This window comes from Microtus pennsylvanicus, chromosome 17, assembly GCF_037038515.1.
Source record: "Microtus pennsylvanicus isolate mMicPen1 chromosome 17, mMicPen1.hap1, whole genome shotgun sequence".
Classification (NCBI taxonomy): domain Eukaryota; kingdom Metazoa; phylum Chordata; class Mammalia; order Rodentia; family Cricetidae; genus Microtus; species Microtus pennsylvanicus.
The window spans coordinates 13,018,709-13,045,045 of record NC_134595.1 but is presented as its reverse complement, the minus strand read 5'-3'; the positions used below and the strand labels follow the sequence as shown (position 1 = coordinate 13,045,045).

The 26,337-nt window shown below is 42.0% G+C and overlaps 2 protein-coding genes across 2 annotated transcripts in view; both read left to right on the top strand.

Annotated features, from left to right (window-relative positions):
* The window catches only part of LOC142836859 (uncharacterized), a 309,196-nt gene that overhangs the window by 29,427 nt on the left and 253,432 nt on the right, over positions 1-26,337 (top strand).
* On the top strand, positions 17,499-26,108 carry LOC142837121 (uncharacterized protein C2orf78 homolog). The gene is made up of 4 exons (XM_075952096.1): positions 17,499-17,505; positions 19,492-19,767; positions 21,497-23,360; positions 25,991-26,108. Exons 1-4 carry the CDS (start codon positions 17,499-17,501, stop codon positions 26,106-26,108), a joined length of 2,265 nt encoding a protein of 754 aa, XP_075808211.1.

The following is a 26,337-nucleotide window of genomic DNA, read 5'->3' as shown; positions in this document are numbered from 1 at the left end:
AAAATGAGGCTGTAGAGTAACATTCTGTGTGTTAGGAAACCAGTCATTTAAGGGGACTGTTGCCTGTGTGAGCATATGTAATGCTTTGTAACTGGAATAAACTGTACTATGCTTTTTGGAATGTCATGCTATTCTTTGTTGTAAAACCAGTTGTTAGCATGCAGGCATTATGCTGGCCCACCCATGTCACCTGGCAGATGCACTTGTGAGCATTTAAGCAAACACCAAACCAGCCCCGGCGTTTTTCAGCCACACATGAGCTTGGCGGTTTTCAGGCAAATACTTAGTCAGCTCAGGGTCCTACATAATCATACATAATCATGCATAAATCCTACAGAATCCTACATAAATCCTACAGAATCCTACATAAATCCTACAGAATCCTACATAAATCCTACAGAATCCTACATAAATCCTACAGAATCCATGTGGCTGTGTAAGGGTCTGTACTCAGGTGCAAAAGGCCCCTTTAAGAAGCAAGCTCCATCCAAGCACTTGGTAGGCAGAGTCAGGTGGATCTCTGTGAATCCAGCCTCATCTACAAGAGCTAGTTTCATGACAAAAAAGAGAAGTATGGGTTAGAGGCAGAGGCTGAGGTGGAGACGGCTACACTCATTCCCTCTCTCTTTCCTGCTGCTCCTCTGAAGAGGCAGGAGGACCGTTAAACCCCTTTTCTTGGTCTCTCTGCCTGTCTGTTTGTCTCTCTGCCTCTCTCTTCTCTTCTGCATCTGACCCCAGAGGCCGGTTTTCTCCCTGCCCTCTCCTCTTATCCCATTCCATTCCCCCAATGAAAACACCTCTGCCTGAGTGTTGTCTGCAGGGTGGATCTGTCTCTCAACTACCATGGGACTCCTTGACCCCAACCCACCAAGGTACCTCTCACACCATAACACCAGTAATATATGATATACTTCATTTTTTAGGGGTGCAAGCTGTGTGCATTGGTGATCACATCATAGTTAGTAAGGAGAGTCATGGGAACAGTATCAGCAAAGTAAAGGCTACTTTCAAAGTATCCATAATATTTAGCAGCCATTACTATATGCTAATCAAGATTTATGATCTAAAAGCTGGATGTATCAATGCTAAACTTCTCACAATTCTAAAAGAGAGAAGATACAAATAAAGAAATTACTTATCTGATTACCGAAGAAACAGATAAAGAAGATGGCCAGGAACCTCCTTATCATAGTAAGATGGTGGCATCACCTGTTCTCTAGTACATCTTATTGTTCCAGCAGCTTCTGGCATCTTCCCGACTCTCCCTTCTTTCTTCCTGGATCTCTGTTTGGATTTCCCACCTAGCTACATTCTGCCCTGCCATGGGCCAAAGAAGCTTCTTTATCAACCAATAGAAACAAAACATATTCACAGCATACAGAGGGGAATCCCATAGCAACATGCAAACATCAAAGTTGAGTTCACATACACACACAGATACACACACAAAGATAGACACCACATATGAGTTTACCTACACAAACACACACACACATGCACAGACACCACAGATGAGTTTACCTACACAGACACACAAAACTAAGGTGTTCCTTACACCTAACCTTGCTGAAACAATAGCCACTTCACCACCCATTTCAAAATCCTTGTCTTTACTATTCTAGTGGGAATTCAAGTCATTTAAATAAATTTCAGAAAATGATTTGAAATTATGCAAGAGACTAGGTAACTCTTTATAGCAAATTACTTGTTAGCTTTCAGACATAGCCTTGGGGAAATAAGTAAAAATAAGAAACCTAAGACAAAAGCATATTCATCATACCAATACTTATAAGAAAAAATGAAAACAACCAAGATTCCAACAAAATTTGAATGTCTGAAACTGTTTTTGATACAGGACTCAAATAGTTCAAGTATCCTGGAAGCTATGGATAACCTTGAACTCCTGATATTTCTGCCTCTACTTCCCAAGTGTCAAGATGACAAATATGCCCCACCACTCCTGGCTCATTTTGTTTGCTTTTTGTTTGGAGATTAAGTTTCACTCTGCTGCCCAAGCTGACTGGAGCTCAGGACAACCCTCCTGCTTCATCCTTGGAAGAGCTGAGAAGACAGGCTGGAGCCATCACACTCAGCTCAAAATATGAATCTTTTGGAGTGCCCTTCCTGTAATGCCAAAAGCAAAAATCTCCATGACTGATCTCATGAAATTATCAGAGTCAAGAAGCCAGGGCGATCTCCTGCTCTCAGGTTCCGTAGTTGTCCATAATTCTTTAGGGTGGAGACATGTGCAGACTCCCCCAGGAAAGCAAGCACAAACGGGAGTAGAGCAGTCTGTGCAGATCTGATGCAGTGCTTCCAGATACCCATGATGATTCACATGCGGTGAATCCCTACCTGCATTACTTACTACATTTGCTTAGTCTGTGCTGTGCAGAGCAACTTTGCTGAAGATGTCAAACAGGACAGGTGTGGTGTCTCACATCTGTAACACCAATACTCAGGAGACTGAGGCAGGAGGATTACAGACTTGAGGTCAGCCTTGGCTGTACAGGAAAACTCTGTCTCAAAATAAACAAATGTCAAAAGACTCACAGGACATCCCTACAGCGAACAGGCAAAGAAAAGGGAAACATGTTTACATAGCAGTTGGAGAAACTGGACAGAGCTATGTGAAATGTCTATCAGAAGAATATAACCATCATACAGGACCTGGACAGACAAACAGAAGAAAAAAACTGTTCACGTCCCATGTTTAAAGTGATGAAGGGAAGTTAGTAAGTTAGTAAAAGGCAGGAACCCCTGAGTGAAACTGAAGTTGATGGCTTCCCTTGTCAGCAGCAGCATATGCCTATGAGAGTGTGCTAATCATAAAGGCAGCAAAGAGCCACACAACTACCACACCACCACTACCTCCACCACTACCACCACTACCACCACCACCAAACCACGACAACCACTACCGCTACTACTAACATTACCAGAACCACCCACTTCACCATTACCATCAACACCACAAATACTACTTCCAACACCACCATAACCACCAGAACTGCCCACCATAGCCATTACCAACACCATGACACTCACAACACCATTACCACCAGCAGCAACACTAGCACCACTACCAATACCAGCACAACCACTACCACAAATATCATTACCACCACTACTATACCACCACTACTACCACACAACTACTACTATCAATACTACCACCACCACCCACCACTGCCACAACTACCACTACCACCAACAGCACAACTACCAACATGACCACCAACAGTGCAACTATCCACATGACCACCACCACTACCACAATTACTGCAACCACTTCAACACCACTACCAAAACAACTAGCACTCCCTTCAGCATCTGCATACCACTACCACCGCAATCATTACCCCCACCACCAACACAACCACTGCCACCACTTTCACTATCAAAATCAGAACTACCACAAATACCACTTTCACCATCACCACAGCAACAATCATCCCACTACCACTATCAGCACCACTCACAAACAACAAGCAATACTACCACCACCACTAGTACCATGAACACCACTACTACCACAACAGGATCGCCACCACCATTACTATCACCACTACCAATACAATCATCACCCCTATCGCAACTGCCCTTACTGCCGTTACCATAAATATTAGTAATACTACTACAACCACTAGCCCCACTACTACAACCACCACCATGATACAGCCACTAAAACCCCCAACACATTACTATCATCACCATCACTATCACTACTATCACCACCAACACCACTACTACCAATACCATTATAGCCATTACAACACCACCAGCATCACCACTATTACCATATCATCAGCAACATCACCACCATCAACATCACCACTAGAATCATTTCTACCACCACTATAACCATCATTACCATGATTCTTACCACCACAATGAGCACTACCAACTTTACTAGCACTATCATCAACACTACCACTACCACAACCATTACCACCACTACCATTACAACCACTATCACCAATACCAAAAACCACTATTGACACCACCACCATTACTGCTTACACCACTACTACCACCTTTTCTACCACAATTTCTACCTCTACTACAACTCCACAAACAACACTACCACAACTACCGTCAACAACACCATCTTGACCACCTCCAGAACCAAAAACACTACCACCACCACCATTACCAGTACCCACCAAGACCTTTAATAACACCACCATTAGTACTATCACATCCACAACTACCAACTGCAACACTATAACCACTACTATCACCACCATGACAAATAGAGCCACCATATACACCAATACCACAGCTTCCCAGTAACATAACTACTACCACCAGCACTACCTGTGCCAATATAAGACAACCACTATTACCACAACCCACCAATAACACTACCACTTCCACCACCGCCAAAAATCACCACCCCTATCACCACAAACTCCAGTGTCACAATCACCTCAAGCACCACCATAATCACCACCCACCAACCAAAGAACATGACCACTACACTACCACAACCTTTCAACAAAAACTACCATCACCAACACTACCATTACCAGTACTACCATTACCAAGAGCAGCAGCACTACCACAATTATCATTACCACAGCAAATAGTACCAGCATATATACCACAAGCAAATTGCAACACCAACATGAGCACAAACACCAGCACTATGACCAATATTATCACCGCTAACAACACTATCACTACCACTGCTACAGCTACCAAAACAACCAATACCATCACAACCATCACCAACACCATTAATACCAAGACCACTAACACAAGCACTACCACCACTAACACGACTGTCATTATCATCACTACTACTACCATAACCACCACCACAATCACAACCACCACCACTGCCACAACCACTATTACCACCCACCAACTCTACTATCAGCAATACCACTACTGCAACCATCCAAACAACACTATCACCTCCACCATTACCACAAAAAGCACTGCAACCACCAGCACCACAACCAAAACCAGTACTACTACCACCAGAAGAACTACAACTATCACCACTACCACTAACACCACCACCAGAAGAACTACAACTATCACCATTACCACTAACACCACCACCAGAAGAACTACAACTATCACCACTACCACTAACACCACCACCAGAAGAACTACAACTATCACCATTAGCACTAACACCACCACCAGAAGAACTACAATTATCACCATTACCACTAACACCACCACCAGAAGCACTGCAACTAACACCATTACCAGCAGCAAATACCAAAGAAGGTAAAAATATACACAACATCACCAACAATAAAACTAAAGTAACAGGAGGTAACAATCACTGGTCATTAATATCCCTTAATATAAATGGGTTCAACTAACCTATAAAAAGACACAGGCTAACAGATTGGATACAAAAACAGAATCCATCCTGTTGCTACATACAAGAAACACACCTCAACCTCAAAAAAAGACATTACCTCAGAGTAGAGGGTTGGGAAAAAAATTTTCCAATCAAATGGACCTAAGAAAAAGCTGGTGTAGCTACCCTAATATCTATCAAAATAGACTTCAAACTAAAATCAGTCAAAAGAGACAAAGAAGGACATTTCATATTAGTCACAAAAAATCCTTCAAGAGGAAATCTCACTACTGAACATCTTTGCCCTGAATACAAGGACACCCTCATATGTAAAAGAATCACTTCTAAAGCTTAAATCACACATTAAACCACACACACTAATAATGGGAGACTTCAACACCCCACCCTCACCACTGGACAGGTCTGTCAGACAGAAAATTAACAAAGAAATAAGGGAACTAACAGATGTTATGACTCAAATGGACTTAACAGACATCTATAGAACATTCCATCCAAACATAAAAGAATATACCTTCTTCTCAGAACTTCATAGAACCTTCTCAAAAATTGATCACATACCAGTTATCAAAACAAACCTCAACAGATAGAAAATAATTGGAATAACCCCATGTATCTTATTGGATCATCATGACTTAAAATTAGGATTCAACAGCAACAGTAATTCCAGAAAGCCCACAAACATATAAAAATTAAACAATGCTTACCTGAATCTTCAATGGGTTGAGGAAGAAATAAAGGGAGAAATTAAAAACTTCCTGAAATTCAATAAAAATGACCACACAACATACCCAAATCTATGGGACACAATGAAAGCAGTGTTAAAAAAGTTCATAGCACTAAATGCCTACATAAAGAAGTTGGAAAAATCCCACACTAGTGAATTAACAGAACATTTGAAATCTCTAGAACAAAAAGAAGCAAATTCATCCATGAGGACTAGATGGCAGGAAATAATCAAACTGAGAGGTGAAATCAACAAAATAGAAGCAAAGAAAACAATACAAAGAATCAATGAGACAAAGATTTGGTTCTTCGAGAAAATGAACAAAATATACAAATCTTTATCCACACTAAGCAAAAGGCAGAGAGAATATCCAAATTAACAAAATCAGAAATAAAAAGGGGGACATAACAACAGACATGGAGGAAATCTAGAGAATCATTAGGTCATATTTCCAAAACCTGTACTTGAAATTTGCAGGTAAATGGATGGAGCTAGAAAACATCATATTGAGTGAGGTAACCCACACCCAGAAAGACAAATATCATATGTACTCATTCACAAGTCATTTTTAGACATAAAGCAAAAAAAAAACAGCCTACAATTTACAATTCACAATTCCAGAGAACCTAGACAGTAATGAAGACCCCAAGAGAGACTTACATGGATCTAATCTACATGGGAAGTAGAAAAAGACAAGATCTCCTGAATAAATCGGGAGCATGGTACCATGGAAGAGGGTTGAGGGGGAGGGAAGAGAAAAAGAGGGAAGTAGAAACAAATGTATAGCTCAATAAAATCAATAAAAAAGAGTCATGTGGTTTTGCTGCTAATGCTGAGTCAGGAAGCCTCTATAAAGGATCCATGCCTCTGCTTGCCTCTACCAAACAGAACCTACCCAATAAAATGTTGCTTCTAAGAACCTATATTTGAGTCTGTTCTTTTATGTCTAGAATCCCTTCTGAAGCTCTTTCAGGTTTAATGTGGTTGTACTTGCTGAACATGAAAAAGTACTATGCCGTGTGGCTAAATATAGATAAGAATTATAGATTAACTTAGTTGTAAGAGATAGTAAAATGTCTGAGCAATAGGCAAAACGATTTATAATTAATATAAGCCTCTGTGCGTTCATTTGGAACTGAACGACTGCAGGACTGAGTGGGACATAAACTTCAGATTACAAACAGTGCCCAAATGTTTGGAAAGAGCTTCCTCATAAAGCCTAAGAAACCTTTAAAAAAGGACCCTAGACAAATAAAGTGGGAAGAGGAAACACAGAGATACAGCCGTCTTCCAGATTCAGAGGAAGCAAGAGAGAATGCCATACTGAGAAAAGGTACTATGCCACATGGATAAATATAGGCAAGAATTATGGGTAAATTTAAGTCATAACACCTAGTTAGTAATAAGCCTAAACAACAGATCAAACCACTTATAATTAATATAAGCCTCTGTGTTTATTTGGGACTAAATGGCTGTGGGACTGGGCAGGACAGAAACTTCTGCCTACAAAGAAAAGAAAGGAAGGAAGGAAGGAAGGGAGGAAGGAAGGAAGGAAGGAAGGAAGGAAGAAAGGAAGAAAGGAAGGGAGAAAGAGGGAGAGAAAGAAGAAAGAAAGAGAGAGATAGAAAGAAAGAAAAGATAAAAGGGAGGAATGAGGGAAGGAAAGACTTTCTACAATTCAGGAAAAGGAATAAACACCATACAAAAATTTGTGGTCATAATGAAAGAGATGCTAATGGGAACATTCACAACAATAAATGCCTTTATAAAGAAAGCATTGATATCTTACACTAACAACTTAAAATAAAACTTGAAGGCTATATAACTAAAAGAAGCAATAATACCCAAGAGAGTAAACTGTTAGAAATAACCAAAAATGAACAGTGGGACATAATCACAGATATCTGGGAGAGCCAGAGACTCATAAAGTCATTTGCTAAAAACCTGTCTGAGTGGCAAGGTTCAATCACACCAGTGACAATTCATTTTGGCTAGGATGTAGAGTGTGGGTAACATTCCTCCATTGCTGGTGAGAGTGCAAAGCTTCATAGTCACTATGGAAATTAATTTGTCAGTTCCACAGACAGCAAGAATCTATCTGCCTTAAGATCCAGCCATACCACTCCTGGACATATGCCCAAAGCATCCTCAATCCTGCCCCAAGGACACACCCTCAACCATGTCCATTGTGGCTTTTTAATAATAGACAAAAACATGAAACAATCAACAAGTTGCACAACAGAAGAAAACATAAACAAAACGTGGTACAGCTGTGTAAAACAATGAAATCAGGGAGCTCTCACTAATTTCATTTTTATGGTCTTCACCCCTTTGCTCACATTATCGCTCCTCCCTCTCTTGGACTGGTCTGCAGTAGCTTGGCCCAGTGCTTCACTGTAGATATCTGTATCTGCTTCCATCAGTTGCTGGGTGAAGGTTGTATGAAGACAATTAAGGTAGTCATTAATCTGGTTACATAGGAAGGCCAGATTAAGTGTCCTCTCCACTGTTGCTTAGAGTCTTAGCTGGGGGCATCCTTGTGAATTTCAGGGAATTTCCCTAGTGCCCATGCTTCTTGCTACCCCTTTAATGGCTCCCTCAGTCAAGGTATCTCTTTTTTTTCTCTCCATCTTTGTCCTTCCCCCTTGTTACCATCCCATTCCCTCATGTTCTTCTCCTCCCTAATAGGTAGATTAGAGTGAGCTTACTCACACTAATAATAATACTGAGTAATAGAGTAAATACTTGTGAGGTATTATTCACAGATAATTTACATTGGCATATATTTTTTTTATGTTGATATAAATTTAAATTGCACTCGTTATGTTGAATATGTTTTTTATTTTTGTTTACAATATTTGTATACCTATGCAAAGTTATTTTGTCATATTGTCCATATGTAGGTTTCTACCTCTGCTTAAGACATTTATACAATTTCAGGATATATTTATCATAGTGCACTACACATTTCTGCCTCTGACCAAAATACTTATACATTGTTTAAATTTTGAAGTTATTGTCTTCACTTTCTGCACAGTGGTTTAAAGATTGTCTAATATTCTATTATGAAACCGTAGTCTTTAAGCTATATAGGTATTAAGAAATATAGGTCAATTGTCATTCATATTTGTCATACTTATAGTTGGTTCTTTAGATACATGGAAAATTATTATGCATAGACAGATGATCTTCAACCACTTCAAAGAACTGCAGAATATGTCACTTAAATAACTTAGGGCTCTGTTTACATGAGACATATTGCTTCTGGCAGTACCAATCTATTCCCAAGATACTGTTGGGCACCAAAGACACTCTACATGGAGCTTGTTTTCTTCTTCACAAAATGGGCCTTTGGGCAAAAAACTGCCTATGCCTCAGCTACTGGTAAAATGCATGGTATCTGGACTGGACAAGCAAGACACATGAAAAAAGACTGCCAAATCTTGCCAAGGCAAGGTTTTTTAAAATTTCCTACCTCTGAAAATTGTCTGACAGTTACTCTAGGCCTTAGCCAAAGTTGGTCTCTCCAATGTTGCAAATGAGAATTTGGGTGATTGTCCAGGTAGCCAGTTGTCTCTATCATTTATTGCACATTTTGGAAGTTGCTTGATTGCACTTCCTATTTACTCATGTAGTATTATTTCCCTTCTAGGGTCTTCAATGAGGTTAAAGACTAGATAGACATTGTTACTATCCTCTTGTGACTTAACCAAGCCATTTCTTATATAAGACTGAGACTCCTTAGGATAAGATGATTATTAAAACATTTAACATGTTTCTTGTTCAATATTGTTTAGGTTGGTTGTAACTCTAATTTTTATACTTGATATCTGTTCTTATTGTATATCATTTTGTATTGGGTTTGGAACTCTCTTAACAAAATGGAGAGGTGCTGGGAGAACTCCTTCAGCCAATGGTCTTTGAGATGTTGGTGCACTTTGGGCATGGCCTTGGATACTATACAAACAGATGGGAAAAGGTGTGCACTCTCTTGGCTGCTGAATTCAGTTCTTGTTCCCTGCTCATGCACATGACTGTTGATCTGTGAGCCTATATCTAAATAAAGAACCCTTTATTATACTCCACTGTGAGCTAGTGTGGGACCACTTTATTGTAATAGCCCACACCTCCCTAACTTTCTCTGTTCACCCTCCCCTTCCACCCTTCCTTCACCCCCTACACTTCCAATTTGCTCAGGAGAACTTCTCTGTTTCCCATTCTTAGGGGAATCCAAGTATGTCTCTTTTAGTGTTCTTCTTGTTACCTAGCTTCCTTGGGAAGGAAAATTTGTAAAATGGATTAACTAGAACTTCATCCTGTATAGGAAAATCTAAATATAGAAAGATAAAAAGGGAATGTATTTGCTTATATGTGGATATTAACTGTTAAGTAAATGATAATCAAGCTACAGTCTGTAGATCCAGATAGGTTGCAAAAATGGGAGGAGTCTACTTGTGGGACACAAGAATTGCTCCTGGGTACTGATGCAAGTGGCAAACATGTTGGGACAGGGGGAAATGGTTGGTAGGACAAAGAGCAGGAAAAATTGATTTGACTTAGAAAAAGAGGCATTTTCAAGTTCATGTGTAAAATTAATATAGTGGAATCTTTCTGGAATCCATGAAGCCAGATTAAAAAGAGACTTCAGAAAATAAGGGATATGGAGTCTTCACAAGTCATCTGCATTTAGTTGAGTTATTATCCTAGAGGGAGCCATCAAAATCCTCAAACACATCAGCCTGTTGCTAAGGTACACAATTGCTCTTTGCAAAGTGACAAAGAAGGCACCATTCCTAGGACAAAAACCCTATACTCACTGGACTTGGAGATATCAACCTGTTGCCTACATGCAGCCTTAAGCCCTACAATCTAATGTCTCTGGTGTGGAAAGGGATTCTGCAGGCTGAGGAAAGAGAAATGTAAAAACCATCATAGCCACAAACCCATTAGCCTACAATCTGTCTTGCCTGTAAATTTTGATAGGGCAGTGGTGACAGAGAACACGTGTGAGTAGCCAGAAAATGTCTCATGGGATTTAAGGCACACTGCAGGAGATGACACTAATCAAAACACTGCCCATGTAACCAAGAAACAGAGAACAATCCTAAGGAGAAAATCAAACACCACTGGTCTAAATAAAAATTCAACAAATATCAAAAAATGACAGGTAGTTTCATGCATATATCAGTGCCTTACTGATATTTCTTGCTGATACACACACACACACACACACACACATATATATACATATGTAAGAATGTATCTTACATCATCAAAGAGGCCTCCTTTGGCAGAAGATAGAAACACATGCAGAGAACCACAGCCAGACATTTTGAAGAGAGAGCATCAACATGGGAGGTCTCCATCAAATCCCTCCCTCAGAGTTAAGGGAATCACATTCAAGAGAAGGGAGAAAAAATTTAAGAGCCACAGGGCCAGAGGACAACAACAGAAAAAATCCCACTGGATCAACAAAATGCAGCTCATCTAATCTCACAGAGACTGAGCAGTGGCATACATAGGTCTAGCACAGAGCCTCTGTGCATATATTATAGCTATTATCTTAGAATATCATGGTACTCTGAAAGCTGAGAATTAGTGTGTCCCTGACTCTTCTGACAGCAGTTGGGACCCTTATCTGACCATTGTGCAGCCATGATCAATATGGCTATAAAAGCTGTTTCTTCATCTTATTATATTTTATTTTGTCATATTTGGTTATTATATCTCAAAAGATTTTTTCTAAAGAAAGAGAGAAAAGGAGCAGATTCTGAGAAGTAGGGAATTGAGAATAAAATGAAAAGAGTAGAAGCGGGGGAAACTAAAGTTAGTATAGGTTGTTAAAAGGTGAGTTCTTAAGTGTGGAATATATACACATTAGAGTACTACTCTGTGGTAAAAAACAATGACTTCTCGAATTTTGCATGCAAATGGATGGAAATAGAAAACACTATCCTGAGTGAGATAACACAGACCCAAAAAGATGAACATGGGATGTACTCACTCATAATTGGTTTCTAGCCATAAATAAAGGTTACGCGATCTATAATTGGTGATCCTAAAGAAGCTAAATAAGATGAACCCAAAGAAAAACATATAGTTATCCTTCTGGCTATGAGAAGTAGACAAAATTGCCGGGGGAAAAATTGGGATCTTGGGGGTGGGGTGGGATGGGGGTAAGGGGAAATGGGGAGAGAAAAGTGAGAAGGGGAGGATGGGGGGAACTTGGGGAAACAGGATGATTGGGATAAAGGAAGGTTGGATAGGGGAGCAGGGAAGCACAAATCTTAGTTAAGGGAGCCACCTTAGGGTTGGCAAGAGACTTGACCCTAGAGTGGCTCCCAGGAGCCCAAGGTGATGTCCCCAGTTAGTTCCTTGGGCAGATGAGGATAGGGAACCTGAAATGACCCTATCCTATAGCAATACTGATGAATATCTTGCATATCATAGAAACTTCATCTGGTAATGGATGGAGATAGAGACAGAGACCCACACTGGAGCATGGGACTGAGCTCCCAAGGTCCCAATGAGGAGCAGAAGGAGGAGGGACAACATGATCAAGGAAGTCAGGACCACGAGGGGTGCACCCACCCACGGAGACCGTGGGGCTGATCTATTGGGAGCTCACCAAGGCCAGCTGGACTATGACTGAAAAAGCATGGGATAAAACCGGACTCTCTGAACATGGCGAACAATGAGGGCTGATGAGACGCCAAGGACAATGGCATGGGGTTTTGTTCCTACTTAATGTTCTGGCTTTGTGTAAGCCTAGCCAGTTTGGATGTTCACTTTCCTAGAAATGGATGGAGGGGGGAGGACCTTGGACTTTCCACAGGACAGGGAACCCTGACTGCTCTTTGGACTGGAGAGGGAGGGGAAGAGGAGTGGGGGAAGGAGGAGAAGGGTGGGAGGAGGGGGAGGGAAATGGGAGGCTGGGAGGAGGCGGAACTTTTTTTTCATTTTCTCAATAAATTTTTTTTAAAAAAGGTGAATTCTTTTGAATAAGAGGAAATTAAGAAACTAAAGATTAAAAACTTAAAAGACACAGAAATGAAAGGAAATCAAATCAGAACAATTTCTTTCTACATGGAGCTGTGTGCTAGTGCTCTAGCTCGGGGTAAAGGAGCTCCTGAGGGAAAGCTCTGACACCACCTGTGAATGCAGGGGCACAGTGAAACTGCCTCCAGGATCATTTTCCCTTTTCCCCAACATGTATAATTGATTATATTTCCAAATATATACTTTACAAGCATCTAAATTTCAAGCCAATTTTTAGTTTCTTACACTGCAAGTATCATTAATAAACTGTGCTCTGACAAGGCATATTTAATAAAAGAAAAAAACCTGATACAGCATTAGTGACAGAAAGAAAGAAGAAAAGGGACACAACATAGGCCAAGCTAGTAACCATAGGAGATCATCCCTAGAGTAAAGCTGCACAAAACTGGCTTCCTTAGTAATCCACACACAGAATTCTTTACTACCACTTCAAAGCAGAGGGTGCCAATTCCTTTTTTAAAACTTTCATGGAAATTGCATAAGTAATGTGAAATCTAGAAATAGAATATAGATATACATGTGCAAATAAAAAAGGTATTGTCAGTATATAAGTCACAGTTATCCTGAGATCAAATAATTTATGTAATATCTGGTTTCATATTCCTGTAATTTTTAGTAATTAACATGCATATTTAAGGCTTAAATGCTCAGCCCCCCCCTTTGTCTGTCTCTGTCTCTCTCTCTCTGAAGATGCACCTTGCTTTGTTTTTTAAACTACACAAATGTGTGTACCACTGAACCTGAAAGAAGAGAAAGTGGGAAGTACTCTACAACACATGGGCACAGGAGACCACTTCAGACGTATAACCCCAGCAGCACAGACATTAAGGGCCTCATTGAATAAATGGGACCTCCTGAGACTGAGAAGCTTCTGTAAAGCAAAGGACACTGTCACTAAGACAAAAAGGCAACCTACTTACTGTGAGAAGATCTTCACCAACCCCGCAACTGACAAAGGTCTGATCTCCAAAATATATAAAGAACTCAAGAAACTAGACCGTAAAAGGCTAATCAACCCAATCATAAAATGGAGCACTGAGCTGAACAGAGAATTCTCAACAGAAGAAGTTCAAATGGCCAAAAGACACTTAAGGTCATGCTCAACTCCCTTAGCAATCAGGGAAATGCAAATCAAGACAACTTTAAGATACCATCTTATGCCTGTCAGAATGGCTAAAATAAAAAACACCAATGATAGCCTTTGCTGGAGAGGTTGTGGAGAAAGGGGTATACTCATCCATTGCTGGTGGGAATGCAAACTTGTGCAAACACTCTGGAAAGCAGTGTGGAGGTTTCTCAGGAAATTCGGGATCAACCTACCACTGGACCCAGCAATATCACTCTTAGGAATATACCCAAGAGAGGCCCTATCATACAACAAAAGTATATGCTCAACTATGTTCATAGCAGCATTGTTTGTAATAGCCAGAACCTAGAAACAACCTAGAGGCCCTTCAATGGAAGAATGGATGAAGAAAGTATGGAATATATACATATTAGAGTATTACTCAGCAGTAAAAAACAAGGACTTCTTGAATTTTGCATACAAATGGATGGAAATAGAAAACACTATCCTGAGTGAGGTAAGCCAGACCCAAAAAGAGGAACATGGGATGTACTCACTCATATTTGGTTTCTAGCCATAAATAAAGGACATCGAGGTTATAATTCGCTATCCTAGAGAAGCTAAATAAGAAGGTGAATCCAAAGACAAACATATAGGCATCCTCCCGAATACTAACCTTCATCAGGCGATGAAAGGAGACAGAGACCCACATTGGAGCACTGGACAGAAATCTCAAGGTCCAAATCAGGAGCAGAAGGAGAGAGAGCATGAGCGAGGAACTCAGGACTGCGAGGGGTACGCCCACACACTGAGACAATGGGGATGTTCTACTGGGACCTCACCAAGGCCAGCTGGCCTGGGTCTGAAAAAGCATGGGATAAAACCGGACTTGCTGAACATAGCGGACAATGAGGACTACTGAGAACTCAAGAACAATGGCAATGGGTTTTTGATCCTACTGCATGTACTGGCTTTGTGGGAGCCTAGGCAGTTTGGACGCTCACCTTACCAGACCTGGATGGAGGTGGGTGGTCCTTGGACTTCCCACAGGTCAGGGAACCCTGATTGCTCTTCGAGCTGATGAGGGAGGGGGACTTGATCAGGGAGGGGGAGGGAAATGGGAGGCGGTGGCGGGGAGGAGGCAGAAATCTTTAATAAGTAAATAAATTAAGAAAAAAACAAATGTGTGTTCCTAGGGAAAGTCTAGATGGCAGAAATCAAACTTCTATTCAGCACAATAATTTTAAAATGCAAACAAAAGAAGGAACCCTGCATTTTAAAAGTAATAAATAATAAAATTATAGAATAATAAAATAATAAAATTAATAATATTAAAGTCCAAAGAGTCTTCACATCTGTGCCTGCAATAGTAACATAATAAATAAGACCTCAATATTGTTAGAAGTAATGAAAGAGTATTTCTTATAGTTTTAATGCTTTTAGAACTCTTCCTAACTTTCAAAATAACAGAAAAGCAAATGCAGCCATACTTTCTTTTGTGGAAGAAATGGGGTCTCTTGGCTCATGTTCTAGCCCAGCCTACTAAGTTCCACAGAAGGAATCTAACAAACCCAGGCAAAGCTGGGTTCTCAAATTTTGTGTATCAACCCAGCTAGCTGAATGTCCCCGATCCCTGCCAGCCCATTCCATTCACACAGACTCATTTTCAATAAGAACTAAAAGACATTGTCATGTTAGTAACTCCTTTGGGAGGCAGTTAGAATAAGAGATGTATATACATGCACAATAGACAATTCTATATTACAATCTATGAATCTATCACGTGATGACAGAAAAGGATTATACAATAGAACCCAAACTGGAAAAGACTTGAGATTTCCCCATATTTCAACAAATTATCAAATGCTTTCCTTTCTGGGAATGTACACTGGCATGGAAAATGGGGTATTCCATTTTAAACACATAAAGCAAAATACCTACTGTTTATTTTTTCCTCAATAAAGCCAGCATCAAGTACCACCAAGTGCCTTCTTTCTCCAGATGTTCCATTTTCTATTTATCTTGGTGGCAGACCCAAGCATGACAGAGAATGTTGGAAGTCCAGGTTTCCACAGATGCTGTTTCAAGGAGGTAGACACTTCAGTAACTGTCACATGAATTATAAATTTGGATGAAGAGAGAAAGTAGCAAGACTCAATGAATGACAACCTTGACAACTAATAAGGAAGGTAAGAAAAAAAGAATGTCCATATTCAGAAGCACAGTGAGATGCAGAACAAGAGGGGCTACAGATAAAAGCCTATCTCAGGAAAACTAGGGACGAGAATGATATAAAAACATCCAGAGGTATCTGAGTCTGAGAAGCACAACATCAACAAGAGTTTGAAAGAAGGAACAGGTATATCCATGTTCACCATCAGTCACTAAGTTGCTTGCTTCTGCCAGCAGCATCCAAATACAAGCATCTTCAGGACGCACAGAGGAACACTGATCTGAACTTCAAAGTGACATCGCCCATGAGTGTAATGATGAAGGGTCGGGCTGGTCCAACAATGAAACCCGACAAAGAAGGGCTGAAAAGTATACAAGAGAGTTGTCAGTCCAGCATGGGCCAGTAGAGGATCAGGAAGGACTGTAAGAGAAGAAACACAAAGACTGGTGTCTTAGAGTTTATCATAAAGATGCACACAGTGTACCAAACCTTGATCTTGCACACAGTCACAATGGAACACTTTGATTTCTTCCTTGGGTCATAGACAGATGCTCATGGCACAAAAGCCAGACAGACTGGAATGGCCTATCACCTGAGTTCCTTCAACAGCAGTTCTCCCTCCTGCCCGAGACTACTCACTGTATGTAAGTGTAGGCTGATGGGACACTTTCTGTTGGAAGGTGACCCATTATATGTACATTATACACTGCTTCATCAGTGAACCTTATAAGAGCACTGCCATGATAGCCTAGACTAAACACCATAGGAAGTGGCACATCCATGCCATGATTGACTCTTTCAATAGCCCACACCCCAGCCTCCAAGGCTACTGTTGGTCTCCTGGCATCTTCTCCAACCAATCCCATCTTCTAGTTAGGAATCGAGCCTTCCCATTGGCTGTTGCCTCATTTATGACATTATTCTCCCTCCAACCCTACCAGCACCTGGAAGAATCTTGACGTTTCCATGGTGATGACTGTAACCAAATTTGGATCATCACAGGTAACAGGTAACCAGTGAGTGCTGTCTGATACTGGACACACTTGCCACTGAGGTCAGGTGATCCGACAAGGCCCACCAATTATCTTGCTCCATTGTTCTTTGGATTGCTGATCCTCTCCCCTTGACCATGTCAGGTAAGGATAGAGACTTTAAAACATATGATCTTCTCCTCTGACTTTTACTATACTAGTAAATCTTTGCTGAATGTGGATACTATTGATGTTGATATAGATATCTAGATTTGAATGTCACATTTAGCTTTGGTTCTTCTTACTAAGTAGGTGATTTTAGACAAAAAGTTTATTCTCAAGTGTTTCCATCCACCTCAAGGAGTGAACAGTGTCACTATGCTTGGGTCCTCTACTGTTGGGTTTTCAGAGGAAAGTGACCAGGGAATAAAATCAGGGCTTTCATGGCAGAAACTACAGAGACACAGGAACATGAACAAGGCACGGAGAGTCTAGCACTCCATACCACTGATAAGACAGTCTCCCCCCCCCACTACTGATTACAATCTCGGTTTAAAATTCAGGGCTATTCTAAATGTCATGGTCACACCACGGATGCTGGCACACAACTCTAATCACAACATGGAGAGAGAACTGGATGGGATGGAGGTCAGTTCAAGTCTAACATGCTCTACAATGGCCTCTCTCCATACTCACCAAATGAATACTGACTATGGACCAAACAGTGACTGACATGTTGTGGAGTTACTTGGACTTCCCTAGAGTAAACATGGAGATTGAAAAAGAATAAGAGGATTGGAATCTGAAAAGGCAGTTGTTGTATTGGAAGAAATACTGACGCCATTACTTGAAAGGCAGAAAGTCAGGGAAGGGGGCAAAACACAGTACAGGTTTAGAAAGTGAATAAATATAAGAAGGCACACTGCAGAGAGGACCCTAGTGGTCCACAATGGTAGTTTAGAACACAACGCTGAAGACGACCACAGAATATAATCAAAAGGGACAAGGCATTGTCATTTCCCAAGCCATGTTTAACCCAACGTACTGTTTAGATTAGTCTGTACAGAGGTTCTCTGGCACATATAGAAAGAATATCCTGATCTGGTCCCTGGCTCTTACACTCCATCCAGACCACTTTCTGCCCAGTTCCCCATGTCTCATGTGCACTGGTGGTGTTGGATTGGATCAAATGGGGCTGCGAAGTCCAGTCAGTTAGAGTCTGAACATGGCAACTGACATGCTGTTGTGAGGGGGAATTCTCACAAGGATTCCCCCTTAGAAGAGATATAAAAATTAACAGTTGCTGAGGAGCTGTTAAGAAAACAATTTAATCAACAGATATTAAATTGAGAAGCAATCTTATTCAGAGATGAACCCCATGAAACATTAGTAATCTCAAGAGGACACACTAAACTGGTGCAAACAAGAAGTAATGTTGTCAGAAGGTTATAATTCTGAAATCATATTTGCATATAGATGAAAAGATATAAGATAATAAGAGATCATTAATTATACAAGAAATGCATGGAGAACAGGAAAAGAGAGAGAGAGAGAGAGAGAGAGAGAACAGGAAGGGATAATTACCTAAATTCAGTACTTATCATGAAAAAATTCAATAACATAGAGATAGCCTCGTGGACATTGCAGGCACCCCAGCAACAGCACAATAAAGGCAGAAGCAGGCCTATCTGTGTGATTTCAAGGCCAGACTGATTTATGTAGAGACCCAAGCTAACTCTATACTGTAAGATCTGCACAGAACGGAACAAAGTCGCAAACATGGAAGATGCCTTAGAGTCTCTTCCCAATAAAAAACATCTGTTGTAGAATATATTTGTGAGGAAGTATCCCAACAAGCATTAAAATATACAATCAGAAAACAGAAAGGTGGTGTCTAGATCTGTGTGAGGGTTAAAGCAAATCAACTAGGATTTGCATGCCCACACAGAAAAAAAAAACAGTTCATCTTATGATTGTCGACCTTCCTAGCACCAAGGATCAATCTTAACCCATTTGTTTGGAATATACATATAAGAAAACACAGGTGCTAGACTCTCCCACTCAGTACAACCTGGAGATAACACAGTCCCTACCACAAAACTAGAAAACTTCCATCTCAAATTTTCCCAATTCTCTTCTTGCTTCCTACAGAAAATTGCCAAAGTGTACCTTTCACTGGGACAGAATGTGCTCTGCAGCCCTCTGTGCCTGTGCTGAGGAATGCCACACCCTCAGCAGGAAGTGTGTGCAATTTCTATGGGGTCTGTACCCCAGCTGTGAGCTCAGCATGGCTCCTGTCATCAGACTCCAGCACATGCTGCCAGCAGCTCACGGACAGTGCCTGTCTTTACCAACGAGCTGGCACGACCATGCTGACTAAGCCAACTGACCAGAACCAGATCTCTACTTCGACATTTTTCTATCCAAGTGTTCTCCACTGGGATCTCAGAGAAAGCACCACCAGAAGGGAAGCTCCGTTCCTGGATGCCCCTTTAACTGTCATTGACCAGAATACCACCCCCTCATCTCGGTCTATAACAGCCCAGTGTGATAATACTTTCCATATCAATGCATTACCGCCATCCTATCCAACACTCTCTGCCTGCCTTGTACAGGCAACACCATCAAATGGACCAGATCAACGATATATCCTGGCACCGTGCTACCTGCATGGAAGTCAGGTCTATTACATTGACCAGAACAGCCTGGGTCCTCCGATGGCTGAAGAATCCTGGCAGTGCCAGCAGGCCTATGGCTCTGTGTCCTGCTCTGGGAATCAGGCTTCCTCTCTGCACCCAGAGATGGTGATGGCACTACAGGACATTCATCCAAGGAACATCCAAACACCTTTCTCCACCTCTCCCATCTACTGGCCCTCATCTGCTCAAACCATGCCAGACACCAGTCTTCAAGGTGAGTAAAGCCAGGAGAATTGGTGTGTGATCAGCCCTCAGAGGAGACACAGCTCTACATTTCAGAAGTGGATGTCCACACAGAGGAAGAATGGGAGTCCTGACATGTTGGCTGTGGCTCAGGCTCATTACCCCTATATTCAGTCTCTATAATGAAAAAGAATACAGGAAAGTGAGTGACATCCAACCTTCATTAGACATGTCCAAGGACCACACCACAGGAACGCATTTCACTGCCAACGCTAATCAGCCCCACGCACCAGCTCACTAAAATCACCTCCTTCCTAATCTGTCTCCAGATTCTAGACGACACCAAGAATTTTTTTCTGTTTTTGTACCACTAAGTTTCCCCTGAGTTGAAACTAGCATCTGGAGAAATGGAACCCTGATCTGACCTGGAGGAAGTCTTCTCCCACACTCCTAGTGTCTGCTGTGACATTCTCTAACACTTAAGATGTAGTGACAGTTTGCTCTGACCTGTGTAATATTGATAAGCAGGATTGAAGCATCTTGCCCTATCTGTCTCGCTTAACCTCTCTCTGTCTTTGTCTCTGTCTCTTTTCTTCCTCTAGATCTCTCTTCCACTTTCTCTTTCTCATTTTCATTTTCTTTCTGAATCTTCAGCAGTGACCCAAGGCCAAGACTATGTAGACATGTTCTCTGTTACAAAGTTGAAGCTAAAAGCTACTACAGTCTTACATTTTCACATCACTAACTAAAATTCTGTGAAACGTGGAGCTTAAGGAATATCAGGGCTTTTGTACCGCTCACCTTTCAGAATTGAGGAACTGATGTGGATACCTAAACCCATATAAAAATCCAGGCTTCAGGGCCATATAAGTAATACAATGAACAGAAAGAAACTGGTAGAGATGAGTAAGATTAGGAAATAGTGAGCAACACAACCTGTCTCAGAGCAAACTCCCAAGGCAATGAGAGGCACTGTTCCAAAGGAAAATATGGGAGACAGGGAAGAACGGACACCAAGGAATTCTGTCACCTCCCCATGATCACTAAGCATGTACACACCACACAATCACAAGAGAAAACATGATCTCACACGGTCATGAGAAACAAATGAGTAGTTACTATGTGTCTCCAAAGAGGGCTGCTTTCCCTGCTCCTCCAGCAGAACTCATAGCAATGCCTGCAACGCTGCTGCAGGATCCTCAGTGCTCAGGTGCACTGAAGGGGGGGTAGCATCTCACTTACCAGGCACTGACTTTGAACTTCCTCTCTTTCAGTGGTGGAGAGGGAGACGACCCTGGGGTTGACACCTTCAGAGCAGACACTGTGTCTGCTGCAGAATCCAGACCTCAGCAATGCCTGCACCCAGGATGCCCATATGACGACAGCACCTGTCAGTGGGGACAGGTCATTAACTGCCCTCATGCACAGTCCTTCTGAATTCCTGGCCCTGCCTCCAGCCCCAAGCCTGGAAAAGACACAGAAGAACAATGCAGATGAAATGAATGCTGAGCAATCAACACCTCTGGATTCCTATGAGCGCACAAAATGTAACCAAGACGCATCACCCCTCCCTTTAGCACACCCCGGCATGCAGCAGCCCTTGAACTACAGTGATGTTGGGAGCCTGAGACAGAAGCTAGCTTCTCAAAATGTCACTTTGGGAAACAATGACCTTGGTCTGGAAGACCCTGAGGCTCTGCAGAGTGTCATGGAGTCTAGCAATGACTTTACAGACATGACTACTCTGGTGGCAGATATTCACCTTCCCCAACTCTTAAACTCCATCACTGACCTTGACCAAATGGAAGATCACACTGCAAGCCAAACCAAAGACTCCAAAGACATCAGGAGGGATCAGGCCCAGTCACGCACCAGCATCTTTAATGGACAATCTGAACTAGACATCAAGGAAAGCCAGAAAGTCTCTGATGTGTTTCATGGAGCTCTTCAGGCCAGAACCCATCACGAGGATATGCTGAAGGAAGATGATCCTGGAACCATAGACAACATGGCCAACCACGTGCAGAGCAAATCACAGATATTTGTACCCAAGAGGCCCAGCGTCGCAAGGGCACAGGGGAAAGAAAAGGCCAAGGAGACCAGAGAAAACAGCTCCAAGAAAACAGAGGAGCTGAAGCCATTGAGTCACAGAGTCAAGGCAGAAGAGAAGCCCGCCATCCCCAAGACCAAGAGGAAGAGAAATCCACCCGAGCTCAGCCATGACAGCTTTAAGAAGCCTCGAACTCACCTCGGCATGCACATGCTGGCGTCCGTGCAGGTCTTTCACCCACTGGGGAAGAAGAGTGAGAGGAAAACTGGCGTCTCCTCCTCCCGGGCTCTGCTGAACTTCAGCAGCAACAAAGATCCCAGGACGGGTCCTGATACCACATCACTGCTGGATATGCCACGTGAGGGCCAAAGCCTTGACAAAAGCCCGGGCAAGATTCAGAGACCAGGGAGCAGTGCTCACAAGCGGTGTCCATCTCTGTCCCTGGATGAGCTGCCCCCACATGAGAAGGTCAAGTTAGTACCTCTTCCTTTCCCAGTCCTGGACAAGCCTCAAACCAAACCTGTTTCTAGAAAGCTTCTCTCCCTGGCTTCACGCAGGCCCAATGTGGCTTACCCAGTGAGGCCTCACTCCCACTCAGCTCAGCCTCCCACGCTCAAGCCATCCCAACCAGCTCCTGCCAGCACATCACTGATGGCCTCTGACAAGCCAGCTCTGCCAAACGGCACCAGTGCCACACGAGCCAACATAACCAAGCCCATCCAGTCTTGCACTAGGCCTCAGGCGGCTGCCTCTTTGCCTGCACCCTACAGAGCATCATCTCACACTTCACTCCACAGGGAGCCTCTTTCTGCTGCCAGCAACAAGGCCCTCTCATCTCCCAAAGCTAAAATCCAATACCTGCTGCTAGACTTCAGTAGCCAACCCATCCCATGGAGGAAAGTGGACATTCCAGGGCCAGTCATCTCACAGCCCATCACTGAAGAGCAGAGGCCAGAGAGGGAGGCCATGAAGAGGCGGGCTCAACAGGAGCGAGAGAATGCTGCCAAGTGTACCTCCCTGGGAAAACCACAGCTTTTCCTTCAGAGGGAGAAAGATATGGAAATTTCAAGATATTATGGCTATGCAGGGTAAGTGCTTCCCAAACCTTTGGGACACAACGCTGTTCATCATACACAGGTAAGATGTAGATACACATAGATATTCATGCATACATGAAGCTTAGAGGCTTAGCCTAATGTGTAGATATGTAGATACATACATAGTAATGCAGAATAAGATTTAGATATATGCATATATATGAATGGAAAGACATAGTTTATAAATTTATAAATATTTGAAGACACTATAATTGACTGTAGAAACTTAAGACTGTGATTTTATCCATGAGTATATAGAGAGGGCTTTGATGTCTTCCTTAGAACTTTACTATTATTAATTTATGTTTACTAGTTATGTAATAATACATGTTACATAGATACAACATATGCTATAAGTCAGTGGTACTACTTATTTAATGTTAAAGCTGTAGCAAAAAGCTCTAGCGGCAATAAGATTATTTTCCTGGACTTTAATTTTCAGGATCCTAGGATGATGTGGAAATCCCCTCTGTATGCTGTGACTATGTTTTATTACCATTGGTCATTAATGAGTAAAGCTGTTTCAGCCAATGACTGAGCAGGTCAAAGCTAGGTAGGAAATTCGAGCTGAGATATAGAGAGAAAGCAGGCAAACTCAAAAAGATGCCATGTAGCTGCCGAAGGAGAAAGATGCCTGAATGCCAGAACATTGCCAATAGGTCACAGACTCACGGTGAGAACAGATTAATATTACTTGGCTTTATTAAGATGTTAGAGTTAACCAGGAATATGCTGGGGTCATTGGCAGAACAGTACTGTAATTAATGTGGTTTCTGTGTGATTATTCGGGTCAGAGTTACTAAACATGATAAGTTTCCTAGAGTGTATACTGTAAACTGAACACACTCCTGCTGTCACCACACTTTCTCCCATTATGAACCTCAAACACGAGCCCTTTAAACATCAGTACTCTGCCATAGAGATCTGCCTGCATTTTCATGATATGAAACATAGAGTCCATGTATGCATAATCAAGATCCTACCTTGAAAGAAATTCTTCAAGGCAAGTATCTTTCTGATATGGGTTGATTTGGATTACTGGGTTTATCTCAAATTGTATCAATCTTTGAAATTATCCATTTAACATGTTCATTTCTCGTGTGTGTGTGTGTGTGTGTGTGTGTGTGTGTGTTGTCCACATGAGCTACTGTGTAACAAATGTGTGGAGTGCTCACAGAGGCCAAATCTGGGCATCAGGTCTCTGGAGTCTGGAATTAAGAGAGACTGAAAACCATCATGAGGTGCTCTGAATTCGACCTGGGGACTCTGCGAGAAAATCAAGTGTTCTTGTCTAAGAAGCCATCTCATCACACCCAAGTTGAGTACACATAATGCAAACAACATAACCTTAGCCTCTCTATTGCTGCAAAGACTTGACTGTCTACGAACATCACATGTTTTTCACCCATGGAAACACTGTTGGACACCATGCCTGGTTCCCTGATGTACTGTAGACAGTGCTGCAATCAACACTGACGGGCAAGTGCCTCTCTAATGTCCCGAGTTCTTTGGGAAGGTGCACATGAACCATGGGGTGGGCCAGATGCAGGCTTTGGTGGTCCCGGAACACTGACAGCCAGTCAGGATGGAAAACGTCCAATCCCCAGCAGAAGTAGATAGCATTCCTCAATGTGAATTCCCATTAGCAGCATTGGTCACTTTTTCCAGTCGGCCTTGAATGGCATCCACTGGAGGTTCACTATGCATTTCCCTGATTCCTCCTGAATCAGAACATTTGGATGTACTCACCCTCAGTTTTTCCAAAATCTGTGAGAGCAGTCTTTTTCTATCCCCTTTAATACCTGTGTTGTCTTCTTTCTTATGATTTACTTATTTAATTCTAAATCATCGAGATATTAATCTTCTAACTGAGCTATCAGTAGCAAAGATTTCACTTGGTTTTCAAGAAAAAACCCTCAAATAATGGCTTCTCTTGCTGGCAAAGAATCCTTTACTTCCCTGAGCAAACATTGATCAACTGACATTTGATCGCCTGATATTTTCCTCCATCCTGACCTGTCCCTGCATCTTAACCTCCTTGCACTATTCTGTGCTCTAACTATTTCAGAGTTTGTAACACATTGTCCTCTGAGGCATATGGCATTAACCTTGTATCGGGTGACACATAAGAAATAGAATTAATTTATTTATAAGTTTAGTTTCTTGAGACAATGTTTCTCTTCATATCACTGAATATTTGGGAACTGACCTCACTAATCAGGCTAGCCTTGAAATCACAAAGATCTGCCTGACACTGCCTTTGTAATGCCTTTGCCTGTGTCCCTGCCTCAAGAGTGCTGGGACTAAAGGAATGCACCAAAATCACAGGTGAAAGCACCTTCCTTTCTGTATATGTGGGTCACCGATTTCCCCACCATGATTATGTGAGGATGTATGTTAGCAACAGTACATTTTTGATAGCTACCAAAAGTCACAGAGGCTGAACTGCTTGCGCTTACAACTGTAATTCCACACAGATTCATTGTTCTGAAAAATTGCTACTCAAACAGAGATCATAGGAACGCCTTCCCCATCACTATAACGGCCTAAGTGGAGAGGGCACAGAAGGAGGGGAGCATCTCACTTACCAGTGACTAACTTCTTCCTTGACTCTTTTTCAGTGTTGGAGAAGGGGGTGTCCCTGGGACTGACACCTCAGGACAGACAGTCCATCAGTTGCAGTCCACAATATTGCTAGTATTCCACCCTGCATTCACAGATGAGGATGCCACCTGTTGATAGGGACAGGTCATTGACTGCCCCCATCCAAAGGTCTCCAGAATTCCTGTTCTTGCCAACAGCTCCCAACCTAGGGGGGGGGGGGAAGGAAAACAATGTGAATGAGATGACAGCCAATCTATCAATGCTTAAGGATCCCTTAAAGGCACACAGGAAACCTAGTCCAATCACTTCTCTCTTTAGCACACCCCAACTTGCAGCACACACTGTGCTTTACTGACACTAACAC

What these genes read in the sequence shown, in the direction of transcription:
- LOC142837121 (XM_075952096.1), top strand. An exon ending in TTCGACATTTTTCTATCCAA is followed by an intron (nt 19,768 to 21,496) that starts GTGTTCTCCACT and finishes CCTCTCTTTCAG; the next exon opens with TGGTGGAGAGGGAGACGACC. An exon ending in AGATATTATGGCTATGCAGG is followed by an intron (nt 23,361 to 25,990) that starts GTAAGTGCTTCC and finishes ACTCTTTTTCAG; the next exon opens with TGTTGGAGAAGGGGGTGTCC.